Raw genomic sequence first — 20,457 nt, 5'->3', positions numbered from 1 at the left:
GCTGTTATTAAGCAAAGGATGGCTATTTTGAGGAATCCAAGATTTAGAGACAATTTTCAATTTTCTTGAACATTGCTTTGATACTCCTTATGTTTTGTATGTTGTAACATGTGTTTTCATTTTCAAGTATTTACAGAAATGCATACGACGTAAAACAAATTATGAAAAAAATATGAAAAAATGCAACTTTCTGCATTTTGCTCCACATTTAATGTAGATGGATGGTTTATTTGTCAATTGCCAGAGATACATATTAGGCATGGATGAATTATTGTTAAAAAATAATATGAATAATAATAATAATAATAATAATAATAATAATAATAACAAGCAAACAAACGGAAATGGTGATCAGTACTGAGAGTTCATGATTTATTGCTCAACATACCCACCAAAAACAATACTTATTGTTTCTGCATCAATAGGGTACCATAGCTCAAACTCATTTGTCTACAATATTGATATGCAGCAAATGATGTGCCAGCATAATACCATGATGAATATGTCAGCCATTAACATTCTAAGGAAGTCAACCAAAGAGCAAACTGATAATAGCAGTACATGAAGCACAAGCTCCCATTTTAAAAGATGTCTCAATCAATCTTTTTCTTGTAGTTCCTAACTTAGTTACTTTTTTTCTTCTTTCAGCAATTCAGTCAATAGTTTACCACAATTCCAAGAAAACTGCCTACAATCTAGCTTCCACACTCCCTGCAGACAAAACTAAAAAAAAAACCTTAATCATTCAATGAAAATCTCCCCACGAGAAATCCTCACAATGGCAAGATACTATTTAGAGGGGACAGATCATTACAACAGCAATCCACCACTTTGTCTTCTTGGATGTAATAAACAATTCTTGATTTAAACCAATTGAACTACAAAAAGCAACCCGTTCCTATAACTTAAAAATACTGTGAAGGTTTTAGAAGCTACATTACTGCTTCACAACCAGTTATGGGTTTCAGAATGTTGTCATGTATTTATTTTTAAATCAGATTCATTTTCTAAAAGCTTTAAAAAATAATATTATTTTAGCACAGCATGGCAGAACAAGGAAGTAGATCAAACACCAGGTAACAAGGTTAAATCTAAAGGTTATTACAGATGCAATTTTCTATTAAATGACAAATAAATGTAATATATAGCAATACTTTGACATTTCTCTGAAAATCAGATACACTTCTTACAATACAAAAGTTATCGGGGCAGTATATGTGTTGTACGGGCAGTGTACGGTATGCTCTGCATACATAACTCCAAACAAAACTACCATGGATTTATAGTGAAATAATTAATTGAAGTCATAAAGAGGCCTGGCAATGTATCAATACGCAAACAAAGTAGTTCAACAGTTAACAGAGGAAACGGGACAATTTTTCAAATATTGTGTAAGTAAAATGTGTATTTACTGTCAACTGGCATTTCCAGTATTGAGAGGATTTGGTGAGTCAACTCCCAAAAGAGGAACAGCTTTTTGCTGTACTTCACAACTTTTATTTTCATTCTTGGAGATGCTTCATTGTGGGTGCCAAGTAATACATACACTACTGTGCAGTTTTCTCTTATATGTTAAATATAAAGTGGCACAATACTGGTACTCATTCAGCTTGTCCCCAATCACTGGAACAATCCATTCAGTTTAAATACCGATGGACAGCTAGAGCATTTAGTCATTATTTATTTGAGCTGCGAGTATGCAAAGATGACTGATTTTAAGCAGGCTGCAAAGACTAAGGAAATTCATATTTGCTTGCATAATTACTGTATTTGCACTTAAAGTTCAGTTAAGGCTTATTATCAGTATGGTGATGAAGAATACAGTATGCAGCTACAAACTAAAAATGTCAAATTAGCAGAAATTCAGTTTTTATGACAGCCCTTTACATGTTCTTGGCAACAGAACCAACTGTAACAGGATAACCAACACCCACAGGGCAAAGTAACTGGGTTCATGCTGGCATCTTTACTTCTCACACAAAGGGTTCTTACCTGAGGGAGTTTACCTCCTCAACAGTTACAGAGGCACTCACGTCTGCCATGGCAGCTTGGCTCTTCACAATATCAAACTCTGCTTCCATCTGAAAGAACAAAAATATTGTATTACTTTGTATGCATTTCATATTTTATGTCAATGACAGGTATCATGACAAAAATGAAACTAAATGAACCAAACACTTTGAGGTGAACTTATTTTAAAATTCAGTGACAGTAACATACAGTCCGTGTTACCCTGTCAGCCTTCTACAGTACTCGAGTATTGAGATAAAACTTGCAACACTTTTGGCGAATTCCTGCATCAGTTGGTCAAGAAGAGTTGATCACTAAGTACAACTATTATTGGAAAGTAGCAGAGCCATTTATTATGTTTTACAAAAGCTCTATTTTTCCATACAGAAAAGGATAACTACATAAATGTATTAAGTAAAACAGAATCACTATGGGTTTATGCACCTACAGCTTTTGTAACTGGGGGAAAAAATATTGAACTCCTGCACAATGATAAACCACCATGCTGCAAGAATAAATAAATTATCAGTACATTCCCACACACATCAATCTGGTAATTGGCATTCGAGCATACTAATCAGTTCAAGAGGTCAAGCAAAATAAACAACGTGCAGCGATACCATCCTAGCAGGGAAATAAGACACCCATTGCACAACAGTTTGATCCAATTCTGGTTTTGCTATGACTAAGACACACCTGGAGCTTGTTACCTACATACTGATCAAGCCTGTAGTAAAACCTGGAATGGGTGAAACTGCTACGCAATAGGCATCTTATTTCCGTCTCTGTATCCTAGATAAAGACTATTACAATGTGCACGGATACCACCCTAGATAAAGACTATTACAATGTGCAGCGATACCACCCTAGACAGACAGCCTTGTTACAATTTGGATTCTCTGCCTCCAACAGGCTTCAGTTCTAATGAAGGCAACATTTATGTTGTAGAGACACCGACAGGGAGACAAACATTGTGGCTTTCCAATTACTCATCATTTCAGTTGTTCCCTCCCTAACAGAAAACTAATTTGAGTTTCAGACAAGAGCAGTCACGTTAGATTTAAACTGATTGATTGACTGAGAACTGTTTTTATTTCACAGAAGTAATAAACAGCAATCAGTCACATAAAAGTATAGAGTCCCATATGGTTCTATTGGTATTATGCCAGCATTATTTATTTATTTATTTATTTTTTTACATAAATATATCTACAGAAAATAAATTTGTGGACTTTCTTGGTATAACCCAGCATTTTAAATTGATTAAGCAATTGCCCTGGATCGCAGAAGTGCTGGTTTCTAACAAGGTATCAAACTTTCTCCAAAATCCATTGAAATCAGGAAAACTGCACACCCCAATGCTATCTCCAAAAAAGTTTTATTTAATCTTTAAAACATTTTAGCAACATTTAGACATTGAGAGATGCTCAGTTTATATAGTCATTGTCAATATTCTGCTCTCCCATTATCTATTTTTTAACATCCTCCCTCCCTATATGAATGTAGTATATGTGTATAGTCTCCCAAATTAATTGTGGATCTTGCCCCTGCTGCTAAATCAATGTGGTTAAGTTCTACAGTAAGTTATATTATACAAATACAGACTGCAGAACTCATTCCAGAGATTGCTGTAGGTGCACCGTCAAAACAACAATCTCAAGCAAAAAAGCTGACCGCACACAAGGTCGTCCTAATCTATGAAAATAAATACTAGAACTGGGAAATACAAAAGCTGAAGCACTGCAGCATCCGAAAAAGCTGCCGTTTAAAATAAAGTAATTGAAGGCAAGCAACGGAGCTTCAGAAAGTGTGGTCTCATGAGCATGGTGAAATGCGAGAATGGAAAGAGACAGGGTTACAGAGTAAATTCTAAAGCATGGCAGGAGGATCATGAAGTTGTGTCTCTGGTGATATTAAGACTCATTTCAGGGGTTTCATTATGACAATTAATGAACAGTGAATCCATACAGCAAGAGATATCCAACGGTCTTTCACTGAATGCGTGTGAAACATCAGCACTAGTTGCCCTTCTCGGATGGATCACTGCTGACATGTTGGGAGTAGAAGAAACAAATGATCAGAAAACAAAGTTGATTAGATTGTATGCTGTATTAGACAAAGTAAAATTAACAACTGGGAATTAAACATTACATAAACTGATATGCCTTTTACACAGCAAATCTAATTTTCTCTTTTAAATAATAAAATAAAGGCACATTTTAAATTCAATTAATATGATAGGATCTTGGATCCTTATATTTTGCTAATTATCTAATTAATAGCAAAATAGTTGAGAGATCATACACCATGGCTCAGGGAGAGTATGATATAATTTGAAACATTAATTCCTAATCTCTGTCTCATTTGGTTTTCATGTGCTGTAATTCAGGTCTGTTTTTTGCCTGTATATTGTGGCAGGTGGAATCAAAGAGATGTTTGATATCTCATTCATCAAGATCACTGCATAGTTTGCCCCGAGTAAAGCTTCCTGGCTGCACTTGGACTTGACAAGATGAATTGGCATTACTCTCTCTGGTCCACCTGCACATCATCTGCCGACTAGAAATTAAGATGTAGTGGGAAGTTGGTGAGCTGGCGTGAGAGATCAGCAGTTGTTTTTGCCACCTACTCTCCTTCAGCTCTGGGAATGCGGTTCTAATCCAGCTTGAAATAACAGATTTCGGTGTAATTTGTCTACACATAATTAGAGACTAATCCCAAGCCTATACATTTTTTTTATTTAATAAATCAATCACATTTTCTAATAAGTCATGGGCACTGACAGGAATTGGGCCCCAAGTAAATAAATGGCACATTTCCTGTTCTGTGATGCAACATGTAAAGAGACGTATTTATTTATTTATTTGGTCTAATCCAAAAAGGCCAATGCAGGATGTCAGCAGACAGGGAACCAGAACAGAAAAATCACATTTCATCACAAGAACATTAGGAACACGTCTGGGACAAAACAACGAAAACAGCTTGAAAAAGTCCCAACTATAAAGTTGAAACAGTTTATGTACTTGATGTAAGCAACTTGCTTTACATCCATGCAAGCCTAGGTGGGAAGGATAGTGGATAGTGTGTACTACTTTTATTGTTGTATTTTTCTGATAACATGGGTGGATAGGTCAACACTTGCTTATATGATTAATGCAAAGTTTCAAGGATAACCAAATGTTGCTATACCCGTTATCCATGATACAGTACATGCAAGAACTGCTTAGTAATGTCATTTTCATGCCACCCCGACATTTAGGAAGACGACACTTGGAATGTACACAATAGATAATGCTGCGCAAGACCTGTTGTGTGTACACAACCAGACATTTGCTCAGGATCCAATGCAACGCATCTAATGCTACCAATCTAAAAATCATTGGGTGCTATTGTAAATGTCAAGTAGGGACGATACTTATGGGTTGCTGTGCCAGTATAGCATCGGTCATATCATTTCCTTTTCCCTGTCTACTAATTTAAGAGGAGTAACTACTCAGAACACTACCTGAAAATACAGTAGAGAGCAAAAAAGTCTGTCATTGGCTCGAGCCAGCCTGAACCTCAGAGGACGCTCTGGTTTCGAGCTTGCAGTTCAAGCCCTTTAAACACAAACCGTGTTACAGAAAAAAAATGATTGAGAAAATAAAACAAATGAAGAGGTACTCTTGTACAGAGGTTTCATAATGCAATGTGCATGTCAGAAGGAAATAAAAAAATCAATGCATGCTTTCTTACTTCAGAACAGGCACTCAGACGAGCCCTTATAATGAAACATGCTGTGATGCAATGACAAGCCAGGACTTCTTTAATGCTCAACTCCAACCCTGAAGAGCACCCTACACTCCATCCACTTCAAATTCAAAAGCACACCGCCAGCCCTTTAATACAAGAAGCTAAACATTAGGAGCCAGTAGTGATTCTTTTGTAATGCAGATTTCAATCCCAAATGAGCTAAGCAATTACATTGAACTCCCTTTGTTCTCAATCCTTGAACAGCTATACGATAAAAAAGACTATCAAGGCTAAATTTAGACCACTAAAAAGTTGCTAACGGGCTGCCACTAAAGCTCACAGCAGGTGAATCCAACAGAATGGTAATGTCACACGATCATACGATTTCTCAAGAACCCAGACCAAGGATACCTACTCTGTGGATTCAAGCATTTTTAGCTAGTATTGTTAAATATATTCAGACAAGTAGTTCCCTTGCATAAATTTCTTAAATAAACAAATACCCAAGAAATTGTTTTTTGCATAGTGTATAGATAATGTTCATTATTACATCTATAATATCAAACATCAACCAGGGCAAAAAACTATTCATGTAAAGCATCTCATTCTGTTTATTCTCCTACACTTTTTATGAACGCATACTCTAATGAGAAAAAACAAATGTATAGCATCTGCACCATGCCAGGAGAATTCAAATGACAGCAATATGCTTATTCATTTATTTTTTTACAATGATAATTGCTAAAAACACAGATGGGAAAAAATAGCTTTTATGACTGTGTGCAATTTACCATAAAGAAAAGTAAAAACACAACTTGGTAAGACAGAGCACCCTCTGATTGAATTGTATTGCATAGCTAAACGCATGGAAGCTATGGAACCAGTTGCTAGGCTATCAAATTAAATGAACTGGTTTGCCTACTAGGCCACATATTTCAGTTGATCACTCAATTATTCATTGTGTCCGTTTAATGCTCTGTTCATAAAAAAAATGTCATTACAAGTATAAATCTAGATGAGCATTAGCTGAGCTGAATCACAATGCATTAAAAAAGGATATTAAAAGGCGGCTATTACTATCATTAGGCGGACAGTGACCCTAAGAGAAGGCAATACATACATGCTTGAATCTTCTCAGCCTTCCATGTAATTTATAACATTTGCATAAACCATTTCATTCAATCTATTAAAACACAGATCTGCTGTTAACTAAGCAACTTAAATTATATTTAACTTCTAGGGTTCTTTCGGCACCAACACTTCACCAAGGTGTTTACACATTACCCTGCGGAAGGTAAATGAAATGTAAGAACTCTAATGAAATGTCCTTAGATATATATATATATATATATATATATAATATATATATATATATATATATATATGTGTGTGTGTGTGTGTGTGTGTGTGTATGTTATATATATACACACACACACACACACATACAGTGGCTTGCAAAAGTATTCAGAACCCTGACTAATTCTCTCATATTACTGAATTACAAATGGTACATTGAAATTTCGTTCTGTTTGTTATTTTATTTTAAAACACTGAAACTCAAAATCAATTATTGTAAGGTGACACTGGTTTTATGTTGGGAAATATTTTTAAGAGAAATAAAAAACTGAAATATCTTGCTTGCATAAGTATTCAACCCCCACACACTAATATTTGTTAGAGCCACCTTTCACTGCAATAACAGCTTTAAGTCTTTTGGGGTAAGTATGTACCAGCTTTGCACACAGTGTCAGAGTGATTTTGGCCCATTCTTCTTGGCAGATTTGCTCCAGGTTGTTCAGGTTGGTTGGACGACGCTTGTGGACAGCAATTTTCAAACACTGCCACATACTCAATGGGACTGAGATCAGGACTTTGACTGGGCCACTGTAGGACATTCACCTTTTTGTTCTTGAGCCACTCCAATGTTGCTTTGGCCTTGTGCTTGGGATCATTGTCCTGCTGAAAGGTGAATTTCCTCCCAAGCTTCAGTTTTTTAGCAGACTGAAGCAGATTCTCTTGCAGTATTTGCCTGTATTTTGCTCCATCCATTCTTCCTTCAATTGTAAAAAGATGCCCAGTCCCTGCTGATGAGAAGCATCCCCACAGCATGATGCTGCCACCACCAAATTTCACCGTAGGGATGGTGTGTCTTGAAGCATGGGCAGCGTTAGGTTTGCGCCACACATACGGCTCTATCTTCGTCTCATCTGACCACAAAACCTTTTCCCAAATCGCAGCTGGGTCACTGTCATGCTTTCTGGAAAACTCCAGACATGCTTTCAGATGGTACTTTTTGAGTAACGGCTTCTTTCTTGCCACCCTCCCATACAGGCCAGTGTTATGCAGAGCTCTTGATATGGTTGACTGGTGCACCATCACTCCACTCCCAGCCACTGAACCCTGTAGCTCCTTCAAAATGATTGTTGGCCTCTCTGTGGCTTCTCTCACAAGTCTCCTTGTTAGAGCACTGAGTTTTGAGGTACGGCCTTTTCTTGGCAGTGCTTGGGTGGTGTGATGCAGCTTCCACTTCCTGATTATTGATCCAACTGTGCTCACTGGCATATCCAAACACGTGGATATTATTTTGTACCCTTTCCCTAATCTATGCATTTGTATTACTTTATCTCTAACTTCTGTAGAAAGCTCTTTGGTCTTCATTTTCCTTCAGATTCACAGCCTTACCAATGATCCTTCAACAGCGGGGTTTTTATCCAGAAAATGTGACAGCAACTTCAATGGTTCACAGGTGGAGGCCAATGGTAAGGTAATTGTGTCCTCGCTAGGGCAATTTCTTTCATCGGTGCAAACTGGGAGCTTCCACAGCACAGGGGTTGAATACTTAAGCAAACAAGATATTTCAGTTTTTTTTTTTTTCTTAAAAATATTTCCCAACATAAAATCAATGTCACCTTACAATAATTGATTCCGAGTTTCAGTGTTTTAAAAATAAAATATCAAGCAGAACGAAATTTCAATGTACCATTTGTAATTCAATAATATGAGAGAATTGGTCATGGGTCTGAATACTTTTGCAAGCCACTGTATGTATGTGTGTGTGTATATATATATATATATATATATATATATATATATATATATATATATATATATATATATATATATATATATATATATATATTACACACACACACAGTACTGTGCAAAAGTTTTAGGCAGGTTTGAAAAAATGCTGTAAAGTAAGAATGCTTTCAAAAATAGACTTGTTAATAGTTTATATTTATCAATTAACAAAATGCAAAGTGAGTGAACAGAAGAAAAATCTACATCAAATCAATATTTGGTGTGACCACCCTTTGCCTTCAAAACAGCATTAATTCTTCTAGGTTCACTTGCACACAGTTTTTGAAGGAACTTGGCAGGTAGGTTGGCCCAAACATCTTGGAGAACTAACCACAGTTCTTCTGTGGATTTAGGCAGCCTCAGTTGCTTCTCTCTCCTCTTGTAGTCCCAGACAGACTCTATGATGTTGAGATCAGGGCTCTGTGGGGCAATACCATCACTTCCAGGACTCCTTGTTCTTCTTTACACTGAAGATAGTTCTTAATGACTTTCGCTGTATGTTTGGGGTCGTTGTCATGCTGCAGAATAAATTTGGGGCCAATCAGATGCCTCCCTGATGGTATTGCATGATGGATAAGTATCTGCCTGTACTTCTCAGCATTGAGGAGACCATTAATTCTGACCAAATCCCCAACTCCATTTGCAGATATGCAGCCCCAAACTTGCAAGGAATCTCCACCATGCTTCACTGTTGCCTGCAGACACTCATTCGCCCCCCCACCCCCCCACTCTTCCATACAGACCAGATTTGTGGAGTACCTCAGTTATTGTTGACATATGGACATTTTCTCCCATCTCAGTCATGGAACGCTGTAGGTCTTTCAGTGTCATTGGCCTCTTGGTGGCTTCTCTGACCAATGCCCTTCTTACCCAGCTGCTCAGTTCGGGAGAACAGCCTGCTCTAAGCAGATTCTGGGTGGTGCCGTATACCTTCCACTTCTTAATGATCGACCTGACTGTGCTCCAAGGGATATTCAATGCCTTTGAAATCTTTTTATACTCCTCCCCTGATATGTGCCTTTCTACAACTTTATCCCGGAGTTGTTTTGAACTGGTCTTCATGGTAGTATCTTTAGTTTGAATACACTACCCAACTGAGGGACCTTACAGAGGCAGGTGTATTTAATCTGAAATCATGTGAACCACTTTTATTGCACACAGATGGACTCCATTTAACTTATTGTGTGAACATGAAGGCAATTGGTTGCACCTGAGCTTATTTAGGAGTGTCATAGCAAAGGGGTGAATACTTATCTAATGAAGACTTTTCAGGTTTCCATCCAGTTTTTTTTTTGTTTTTTTTAATTATAAAACTTTTCACATGCTATCTGTCAATCAAGATCTTGGAGCTTTCAATTTCTGTGATCATATCCCATGCATAACTATCTTCCTCCTTCTTAAATCATTAAATTAAAACAAAATGAAGTCCCTGGTGGGATTCAGACGTTAAGTGCTTCTTTATGGCAGTAATCAAAACCGTTTCTCTTCTCCTCTAATTCTTGCTGTGTCTAATTAAGGAAAGTTTGTTAATGAGGCAGTAGCTCTGCACCAAGCTGCCTCAAGTTGGTGTGATATTAATTACGTTTGGGAAGTGATCGAGGACCACAACTGAGAGGCAGGCCCATCAGTCCGAGTGCACTAATTAATACAGGAGTCAGTGTGTCTGCCTGTCTCTCTCTCTCATGCAATCAACTAATGGGCTTTAACTTTAAACATTTTAAGCTGTCTGAAATCACAAACTGGCTTTAAACAAAGCTAATTGCAGCTAGTCAGCTGGTTGGAATACTAATAGGAGCGATCAGGAAGTAAAGAAAATGACACACCCCTTTGAAATGGCAGAAGTTAGTAATATTTGGTTATGCTCTTTAGGTGAACTCTCTGGTCTCTTCCATTATACAACCCTTCTTCCCATGCAACCCCTTAACGATTAGGAGGATTGAAAGACAAAAGGAAACCTCCTTTCCACTGTCAAACCAATTGTCTCTGTTTCTGGAGGCGAGGGCCCAGCCTGGAAAGTCTCTGCTACGCACCATATCAGTAAGGGTCGCCGAAGCATGAGGAAGTGAACTATTGGTTGCTGATTTCCCTCCCTCCCTCACCTCTCTGCAGCATAAAGGCATGACAGGTTTTCTGTAGACTCCCAGCAAAGATCGACAAGTTGACTGTTTTTATTGGGGATTATTCCTGTCAACACAGTGATTATGTTTCTTGACATCAGTACACACAGACAGACTCGGAGAGAACAGTGAATAATAAAAATCATGTTCTGTATCCTTAAAGCTGTGCCTTTAAAGATTTAAATTAAGATTCTCAGTATGTTCATGGTAGTTGGACATCAGCGTGACGAACATTCTCCTCAAGCTTTCTAAAGTATACAAAAGAGCAATAAATAGTGACTTGTAATTGAAATTCAATACATTTAGCTACCGTATAAAAGATTAGACTGTCTTTTGTACAATGCATGAAAATAATTTCCAATCATGTTAACAGAATGCAAGAAAATACATTAAATTTGACTGTGTGTGATATATTTCATGACTAGTACGATTGCCACGCATTACCGAATGAGTTAGAATGAGTTAGTACGAGTACAAAACAAGACCAACAGAGAATCAGCAAAGATGACTTTGACCTTGTGGAAGGGTAGGAAACTTTGGAGCTTCTAGTCCAGGTCTTAATTTAACTAATCCAAAATTATCCTCTGACCAAGTACTTAATGATTTAATTTCAGGAAGGACCAAGGTTACCTACCCCTTGGACATATGCATCTCCAATGAAAACCGCTGTGTCCAAATGATTGCCACACACCACACAATTCACAACAAGCTGGAGGAACCCCCACCCCCAAAATTCCACCTGCCAGTGAACATATTTATACCCTTACTGGTTAAAAACAGTACCCAGGCAGTGGCAATAAACTTTGGGTGGTCTACAGGAGGTCAGGTCTGAAAACACTGCAGGGTGACTTGGTCCTATGCACAAGGCACTAGGACTTGGAGTGATTAAAGTCATTATGATAAGATGATAACACAATAGTAAAAAGGCCCAGCTAAAACAGCATTATAGAGAACTAAGGAGATTTTCAGATCGTCTCCCAATTGGAGAGGTCAGGGAGTAGGGGGGCCTGAACAATAGTTCTACTCCTACTAATGAGTTGAACACAATATCTAGGCAGTGTAATGCATGCAAATCTTACAACTGACGATTTTCCAAATTGTGTCCAGAATGAGACTTTATATCCATATCAGGCTACTTCCAATATACTACAGCAACTCCACGAAAGTAATGAAATATTAAAATAACCATCTTTATGAACCTCAGGGGGTCCTGGGCTACTTCCTGAATAAGGAGTGCTGAATATATTTCAAAATTACAAAAGCAATGCAGCACAGACCAAATGAAAAACCAGCTCTCATAAATTAGATTAGCTAAACCTAACTAGGAACATACAGGATTAGAAAAGAAAAAAGAAAACATTGACTTTTTTTTAATAGGTAGCTCACAATCGTATATTAAAATCAAATCAGATAAATAAAATTAGCATATAAATTATCCTTGCTTTCGGAAGCAATTGCCCAGCTATGCACTAGCAGACAATAACCAGGCACAGCTGCATATACTTTCAATAAAACTATGTGAATGTTATCGTAAATCAGTTTAAAGCAAAAATGTGGTAAACAGGACCATGTTAGGAGTAATCAAGTGTCCATAAGAAGAAAACAGTGTACTGTATAATGGGAATAACAAAACCCTGGGGACTATGTATTCTGTGGTAATGTATTAAGCAGACTTTTAAACAGTGGTAGTCTTTTCTGTTTAAGGAAAATGGATTGTTACCTAATACTATACCAGAGGGTCACGATTTATCCACGGCTTTTACCTCAATGTGCAATTTGTACAATTTCTGGCAAGTGTAACAATAGTTTTGTACCATAACTGGTGAGATTTCCATTCACAGTAGCCTAAAGTCCCAAAATAAGGTTAGGACTAAGACAACATTTTTGGTTTACTTTATCTTCCAGCAACACCAACTCTGAAGGTGAACCACTGGACTTTCTATTTTGTTACTCTAAACAGCTATGCCACTGAAGCAATGACTATTGATGTTGTGTATGTATGTATTTATTTGACTTACTGTTTGTGCTTGCAGTTTGAAAGTTCCTGCCTCCTCTTGAGCTTTGGAAAGTTGAACCTTGAAAAGGGGAAAAAATGTTTACATTATATTACACACACGGTACATACAGTGGTTTGCAAAAGTTCTCACCCTCTACCAATAATGTCACATTTTGTTCAACTACAAATAATGTATGCAGTTTTTCCAACAAACTTTATTCAAAGTGGTAATGGTTACACTGAACACATGAGGAGGAGGTTAAATGTCAGCAAAGAATGTACAAAATGAAATTTACTGGTTGCACAAGTATTCAGACCCTTAAGTCAGTACTTGGTAGAAGCACCTTTTGTAGCAATTACTGCTATGAGTCTTTTTGGATACGTCTCTGCTAGCTTTGTTCAGTAGGATGGTGAAATTTTTGCTCATTCTTCACAACAAAGTTCTGATAAGTTTGTTGGGGATTGTCGATGGACTGCAATCTTCAAGTCTCGCCATAAATTTTAAATGGTGTTGACTGGGTGATGTGCCGTGTTGGGTTTGCGCCAGACGTAACGCTTGGAATTCAGACCGAAAAGTTCAATTTTTGTCACGTCTGACCTCAAAACGTTTTTCCACATGGTCTGCAGTATCATCTGCATGATTTTTTGCAAACACCATACGTGCTTCTTTCTTACCACCTGTCCATACAGGCCAACTTTGTGTAGGGACCGGCTTATTGTTGATGTGTGAACACTGACTCCCATCTCAGACACAGAACTTTGCAGATCTCTCAAGGTCACTGCTGGCTTCAAAGTGACATCCCAAACCAGTTTCCTGCTCGGTTTGGGAGGACATCCTGATCTGGGTAGTGTCTGGGTGGTATGACACATCATCTACTTCTAAATGATGGACTTCACTGTGCTGAGAGGGAGAATCAGCACCTTTGAAATTTTCTTGTACCCTTCTGCTCTGTGCGCCACTATCACTTTATCCCTGACTTGTTTCAAAAGCTCCTTGGTCTTCATGGTTGCTTTGATGGATCACTGTGAGTTGCAGCTTGAAAGCCTTTATATACCTGAGGGAAATTATCTACACGTTAAACCACTTTGCGTACACACAGGCGGAAACTATTTCACTAATTGGACCTTTCAAATTTGCACCTGAGCTGATTTAGGGCTGCAGTAGCAAAGTGGTTGAATACTTATGCAACAGAGTAATCTGTTTTTCTCTGTAAATCTTACTTAAATTCTATATGCATTTTTTAACTTTATCAATGTGGAGTAGTTTGTGTAGATTCTATATGTAAATTCTAATTTGAAAGCGCTGTGGAGTACACTCAGGTGTCAACAAAATGTGAAAACTTTGCAGGGGGAGTGAATACTTCTGCAAACCACTGTATATACATCATCATGAAAGGTTCCTAGTGGACAGAAAACAAATTAGGTCCTTGCACTTGCATTATTAAAATGGAATACCATATAACAGTTAAAGGGGCTCTTGAAGGACCCAGCCCATGTCCTCTTCTATTTTATGTCTAATGATTTATGAGTCAGACACAGCCACTGGTTGGCCTTCTAGCAAGGATACTGCGCAGCTGACATTCTGGGAACCAATGAGATTATAAATAAATAAATAAATATATATATATATATATATATATATATATATATATATATATATATATATATAGAGAGAGAGAGAGAGAGAGAGAGAGAGAGAGAGAGAGAGAGAGAGAGAGAGAGAGAGAGAGAGAGAGAGAGAGAGAGAGAGAGAGAGTGCTCGCCACACAGGCTCTCACGGGTTCTTCTCCCTTCTAAATCACGACCCAACACACAGGATTGAACTGAAACAGCGATCACGCGCACTTTTAATAAACACATGAAATAAACACAAAACAAACAAACACCTAGCTCCTACTCGGAGCACTAACTAAACACCAGCAGATCCCTAACTAACACACAGGACGGCTAGGGTTTACCTGACCCGAACATAAAACTTTCACAGGCTTCACACAATACCTTATTTTGAATACGACTGCTCACACACACAGTCGGGCTCTTCTCTCAGCAGCAGCCTGGAACAGACTGGCTGCCTCTCAAATACCCTACACCTGGCTCCAATTTACAATTACCACCAGGGGATTACTAAACAATAAAACAATTAATCAATTAAACCCCATAACACCCAAATGTGCACTCTCACATGGTTTTAGCAGGGAAAGATTTTAACCTCCTCCCTGCTATCTCACAATATATAGAAAAAACATGAAAGCTTTGTCATTCCTAACACCCCACTGTGAAGTGATTGCAGAAGCATGTCTACAGTATACGTGACCTGCACTGACAGTGAACAAACCAACATCCACGATTTGGCTATTTGAATAGCAAACACTAAAGCAGGGAGGTACCACAACAGCAGACAAATCAAGTATTAAAAATAAGCTCCGACTGACAGCGATTACAGATATTACATAGAAATGCACTACATTAAATATTTCGGTGTATAGAATGTAGATATTTTCCCTAGAGTACAGCCAAAATTCAGACATAAAATAATGCATTTTTCTGTTTTTCCTGTTGACAGGAATACCTGCCTCGTTCATGGTAAAGTTTTTGTGGTATCACATTAACAGACTGTTTCACATGCAAATTGTCTTCATTCTTTTAACTCTTCTCACCAATGAGGTTGCAAGGTCACAGACAGGTCTGTTCATAACATGGTTTCAAAAAACACAAGAAAACTAAATCAGACAGACATCCTAGAAGCCTTGGTAAATACCTGGTTTGGATTTCTCAGATTTGAGAAAAATAAAAGGATAAGGATGGGAGAGAAGTGTCTCTGTTAAAAGCTTTTGTTGTTAACTACAGATGTCACATGAATACATAACAATTTAAAGACAAGGAAGCAACTGACCTTTTAAGTTATATACAAAGGTGTGAGTTTGCTAACATTCATCTAAAAGCAGTGGAAGGAAGAAAACACAGAAAAAAGTATATATTCTCAGGACTTTCTGTAATGCAAACTGCACCTAGGGTAATGTGTTTACTGGTTACTTCATTAAACATGCCAGATATCAATGTGTGTTGAAACAGTAATACATAATGATTAACAGCAATTCGAGACAATACATGGGATACAAATGAAATTTGGAGGGTATGATAATTCCTTTAAGTGTTTGAAGGTTAGAAGAGACTTTTACAAAACTTACCTCCATCTCCGAATTGTGAGCCTGAACTTTCTGAACCATCTCCTCAGCCTCCCGGACTCGTCGACTCAGCTGGGGGGAATACTCAGAGGCCGTCAGTTCACTGTCATAAGACTCCAGGATAGCCCTCATACCATCACGCTCCTGAACAAAGGAGACAAGAGGAATCAACAAACTGGCACCATGGCCTCTACTCTAACCCTGCATGTCCCACTTGGAATAAGAACCAATATGAGCAATAATCTTGAGTCTTTTACACTTTGAATGCCTTCAGATCAATTTATTGACTGGCCTCACTCTACTCAGTTCAAAATTAAGTGACTTATTGACAATTAGCAGCATGTTTAATTTTCAAAACTACCGTAGTAGTCAGAATATATCAAACACCCTTTAACAAATTTTAGGAGGATTTATGACCGAGGTAAAAGTTTTTGGGTTGTTTTTTTTTTTTTGTATTCTACATGGCATCCTATTATGTTTTTGGTAGGGTACAGTAGGGTGTCATACAAGAGTTACAGGTTATCCAAGGCAGATCAGTCATGCTCATTATCTGCAGGGAGCGCACTACATACAGATAATTACAGTACTCATTATGTTTCATGCAGAACAGAGAAAAGAAAAGGCCGAGGCGTGTAGGTGAGACACTTCAGCAATCACAATCAATCTGCACTTTGCATATCCTGCCGCCTACTCTGACAGGCAGTCATGTCTGTTGAATCCAAATGACTCCACTGAGAATATAACAACTTTGCCTCCAGCAATACTGATTGCATTATTCTTTTAGTTCTACGTCTACTTGGATGCATTAAATACACCGAACAAAAATATAAAACGCAACAATTTCAAAGATTTTACTGAGTTACAGTTCATACAAGGAAATCAGTCAACTGAAATAAATTCATTAGGCCCTAATCTATGGATTTCACATGACTGGGAATACAGATATGCATCTGTTGGTCACAGGTACCTTAATAAAAAAAAAAAAAAAAAAAAAAAGGTAGGGGCGTGGATCAGAAAACCAGTCAGTATCTGGTGTGATCACCATTTGCCTCGAGCAGCGCAACACATCTCCTTCGCATACAGCGAAGAGCACACTTCTCCAGCCTGCCAGTGGCCATCGAAGGTGAGCATTTGCCCACGGAAGTCAGTTACGATGCCGAATTGCAGTCAGGTCAAGACCCTGGTGAGGACGACGAGCATGCAGATGAGCTTCCCTAAGACGGTTTCTGACAGTTTGTGCAGAAATTCTTTGGTTGTGCAAACCCAGAGTTTCATCAGCTGTCTCAGACGATCCCGCAGGTGAAGAAGCCGGATGTGGAGATCCTGGGCTGACGTGGTTACATGGCGTGGTTACATGCGGTCCGTGGTTGTAAGGCCGGTTGGAAGTACTGCCAAATTCTCTAAAACGACATTGGAGGTGGCTTATGGTAGAGAAATGAACATTTAATTCTCTGGCAACAGCTCTGGTGGACAGTCCTGCAGTCTGCATGCCAATTGCACGCTCCCTCAAAACTTGAGACATCTGTGGTATTGTGTTGTGTGACAAAACTGCACATTTTAGAGTGGCCTTTTATTGTTCCCAGAATAAGGTGCACCTGTGTAATGATCATGCTGTTTAATCAACTTCTTGATATGCCACACCTGTCAGGTGGATGGATTATCTTGGCAAAGGAGAAATGCTCACTAACAGAGATGTAAACAAATTTGTGCACAAAATTTGAGAGAAATAACCTTTTTGTCCGTATGGAAAATTTCTGGGCTCGTATTTCAGCTCACGAAACATGGATCCAACACTGTACATGTTGCGTTTATATTTTTGTTCAGTGTACATGTGTGTTAAGGAAGGGAGCAGCAAGAGCTAAATTAAATTAAAGCTTTATCTATGTAATTCGATACAAACTTGTTAAACTGAGCCACACACCTATAGACTAGTCATCAGTGCCTGATATTGTTACAGTAAAAGCACATTAGACTAGGACTTAATAGAGAAGCAGCTGTCCACTTGGACTACATTAAACTATTAAAGAAAATCAGATAAACTGTCAATCGTTCTGCGTCAACCAAAGGGGGGTGATGGTCTGTCAGTTACGATAACTAACTAACTTTTTGTAACTTGCTCAAGGTTTTCATAAGTTTGATTCCTTTCATGGTTAAGGCTTTTAGAACTAATACACACGACAAAGGTGCTTTCTTAGGAATTCATATTTACATCCAATATTGTTTCTCATATTTCCTGGAAATCTCACATGAGCAGAAAGGCTTAAATTAAAAATGATCAAAATGCTTTCCATTACTCCAGTTCTCAGCTATGGGATTCAGTAAACTGTGCCCCAATTCCCTAACCTTGAAGCAGCTAACAGGAAAACTATCTATATTCCTCTGTGCAAATGTCGCTAATGTAGGTCTGCATCCGCGTGATTAAACACTTTGAGATTTGAGGATTCTGGAGATATTACTGTTGATAATTATCTTATGGACAGGTTTTTAAGTCTGAACAATTCAGACATGAATTATACATTAAGGCAGAAACAAATCAGCTAAACCGACACAAATGGGTAATGAACAATTTCATAGTCGTTTTTGGTAATGAACAGTGATCTCTTGCAATTCAATATGGTGACTAACTTTAAATAAAAAGTTTAATTCCTTAAACTTTTAAATCAAAGAATCATATTCACAGTATACAAACATTCTGGAAGACATTACACAGGGGGGGTGTTAATTTAAAAAAACATACTAACATGTTACCACATTTAGTAGAAGTCTGAACTGTATTTTAGCATACAACGAATCAAATGAGAATCCTTTTATACCACAGAAACACAAGAAATGTCTACATATCATGAAGTTAAAGAAATACTGTACACTATACAGCAGAACGGCTCATTTTACAGTAGTTAAGGTGACATGGCATATATCAATTTAAGTTGCTGGTATAGCTTATTCTCAAACCCGGTGATTGTGGCTACCTGTGTGCTGTTGAAGGGAAAGCACATTGGCTCCATTGGGCACCGCAATGCGAGGTTGGACTGTGAGGTACAGGGTCCTGGGGCTGTTCTACAATCAGGAGTTAATAGGAGTGAAGTCGACCGAAGAGAAGATATGTTTAAAAATGTGCCACTATTTTCACCTACAACACATTTATTTTTCATGTTTCAAATGGCCAGCTGCAGAACCGAGTTTCACCTGCTTAAATGGAAAACTCCAATCAAGAAATTACAGCATGTCACCTGGAGTCTGATGTAACGAGCTGAAGTTTAATCCTAAAACAGTAATTAATAAATTTTAAAAAGATGATTCTGATTGAGTACCATAAATCAGCTGGCACTATTTATCCAATGCTCTTCTGCACAGCTTGGCAAGGCAGCCCATTGTAGTTAGAGACAGCTTTAGCAATGCAAGGACGAGTTACAAATGAGAAAAGAAAACTTTGCTACAACAGAAACAATATTTACCAGGGAACTATATATCCAACCCACTGAAGTACAAGTGTTATTCTACTCCGTTACTCTTGGTACTAGATTTTCCCTGAGGGGACTCTTGTACATGAACTGTTAGGGGCCCAATCCCAGATTTCCCATATAATATATATATATATATATATATATATATATATATATATATATATATATATATATATATATATATATATATATATATATATATACACATACACATACACACACACACACAGCTCTGGAAAAAATTAAGAGACCACTGCAAAATTATCAGTTTCTCTGGTTTTACTATTTATAGGTATGTGTTTGGGTAAAATGAACATTTTTGTTTTATTCTATAAACTACTGACAACATTTCTCCCAAATTCCAAATAAAAATATTGTCATTTAGAGCATTGATTTGCAGAAAATGACAACTGGTCAAAATAACAAAAAAGATGCAGTGTTGTCAGACCTCAAATAATGCAAAGAAAATAAGTTCATATTCATTTTTAAACAACACAATACTAATGTTTTAACTTAGGAAGAGTTCAGAAATCAATATTTGGTGGAATAACCCTGATTTTCAAGCACAGCTTTCATGCGTCTTGGCATGCTCTCCACCAGTCTTTCACATTGATGTTGGGTGACTTTATGCCACTCCTGGTGCAAAAATTCAAGCAGCTCGGCTTTGTTTGATGGCTTGTGACCATCCATCTTCCTCTTGATCACATTCCAGAGGTTTTCAATGGGGTTCAGGTCTGGAGATTGGGCTGGCCATAACAGGGTCTTGATCTGGTGGTCCTCCATCCACACCTTGATTGACCTGGCTGTGTGGCATGGAGCATTGTCCTGCTGGAAAAACCAATCCTCAGAGTTGGGGAACATTGTCAGAGCAG

At 37.9% G+C, this 20,457-nt stretch overlaps 1 protein-coding gene across 3 annotated transcripts in view; it reads right to left on the bottom strand.

Annotated features, from left to right (window-relative positions):
• Positions 1–20,457, bottom strand: part of mad1l1 (mitotic arrest deficient 1 like 1) — a 246,114-nt gene that overhangs the window by 154,901 nt on the left and 70,756 nt on the right. For all 3 annotated transcript variants that reach the window (XM_041229834.1, XM_041229836.1, XM_041229835.1), the window contains exons 12-14: positions 16,125–16,265; positions 12,959–13,015; positions 1,993–2,081 (exon numbers count right to left, since the gene is read on the bottom strand). In XM_041229834.1, the coding sequence (XP_041085768.1) occupies positions 1,993–2,081; positions 12,959–13,015; positions 16,125–16,265 (287 nt within the window). The remainder of the gene's footprint in view (positions 1–1,992; positions 2,082–12,958; positions 13,016–16,124; positions 16,266–20,457) is intronic.

This window comes from Polyodon spathula, chromosome 26 (assembly GCF_017654505.1).
Source record: "Polyodon spathula isolate WHYD16114869_AA chromosome 26, ASM1765450v1, whole genome shotgun sequence".
NCBI classification, from domain to species: domain Eukaryota; kingdom Metazoa; phylum Chordata; class Actinopteri; order Acipenseriformes; family Polyodontidae; genus Polyodon; species Polyodon spathula.
The sequence above is the reverse complement of the archived record's forward strand: the minus strand, read 5'-3'. Positions and strand labels throughout refer to the sequence as shown.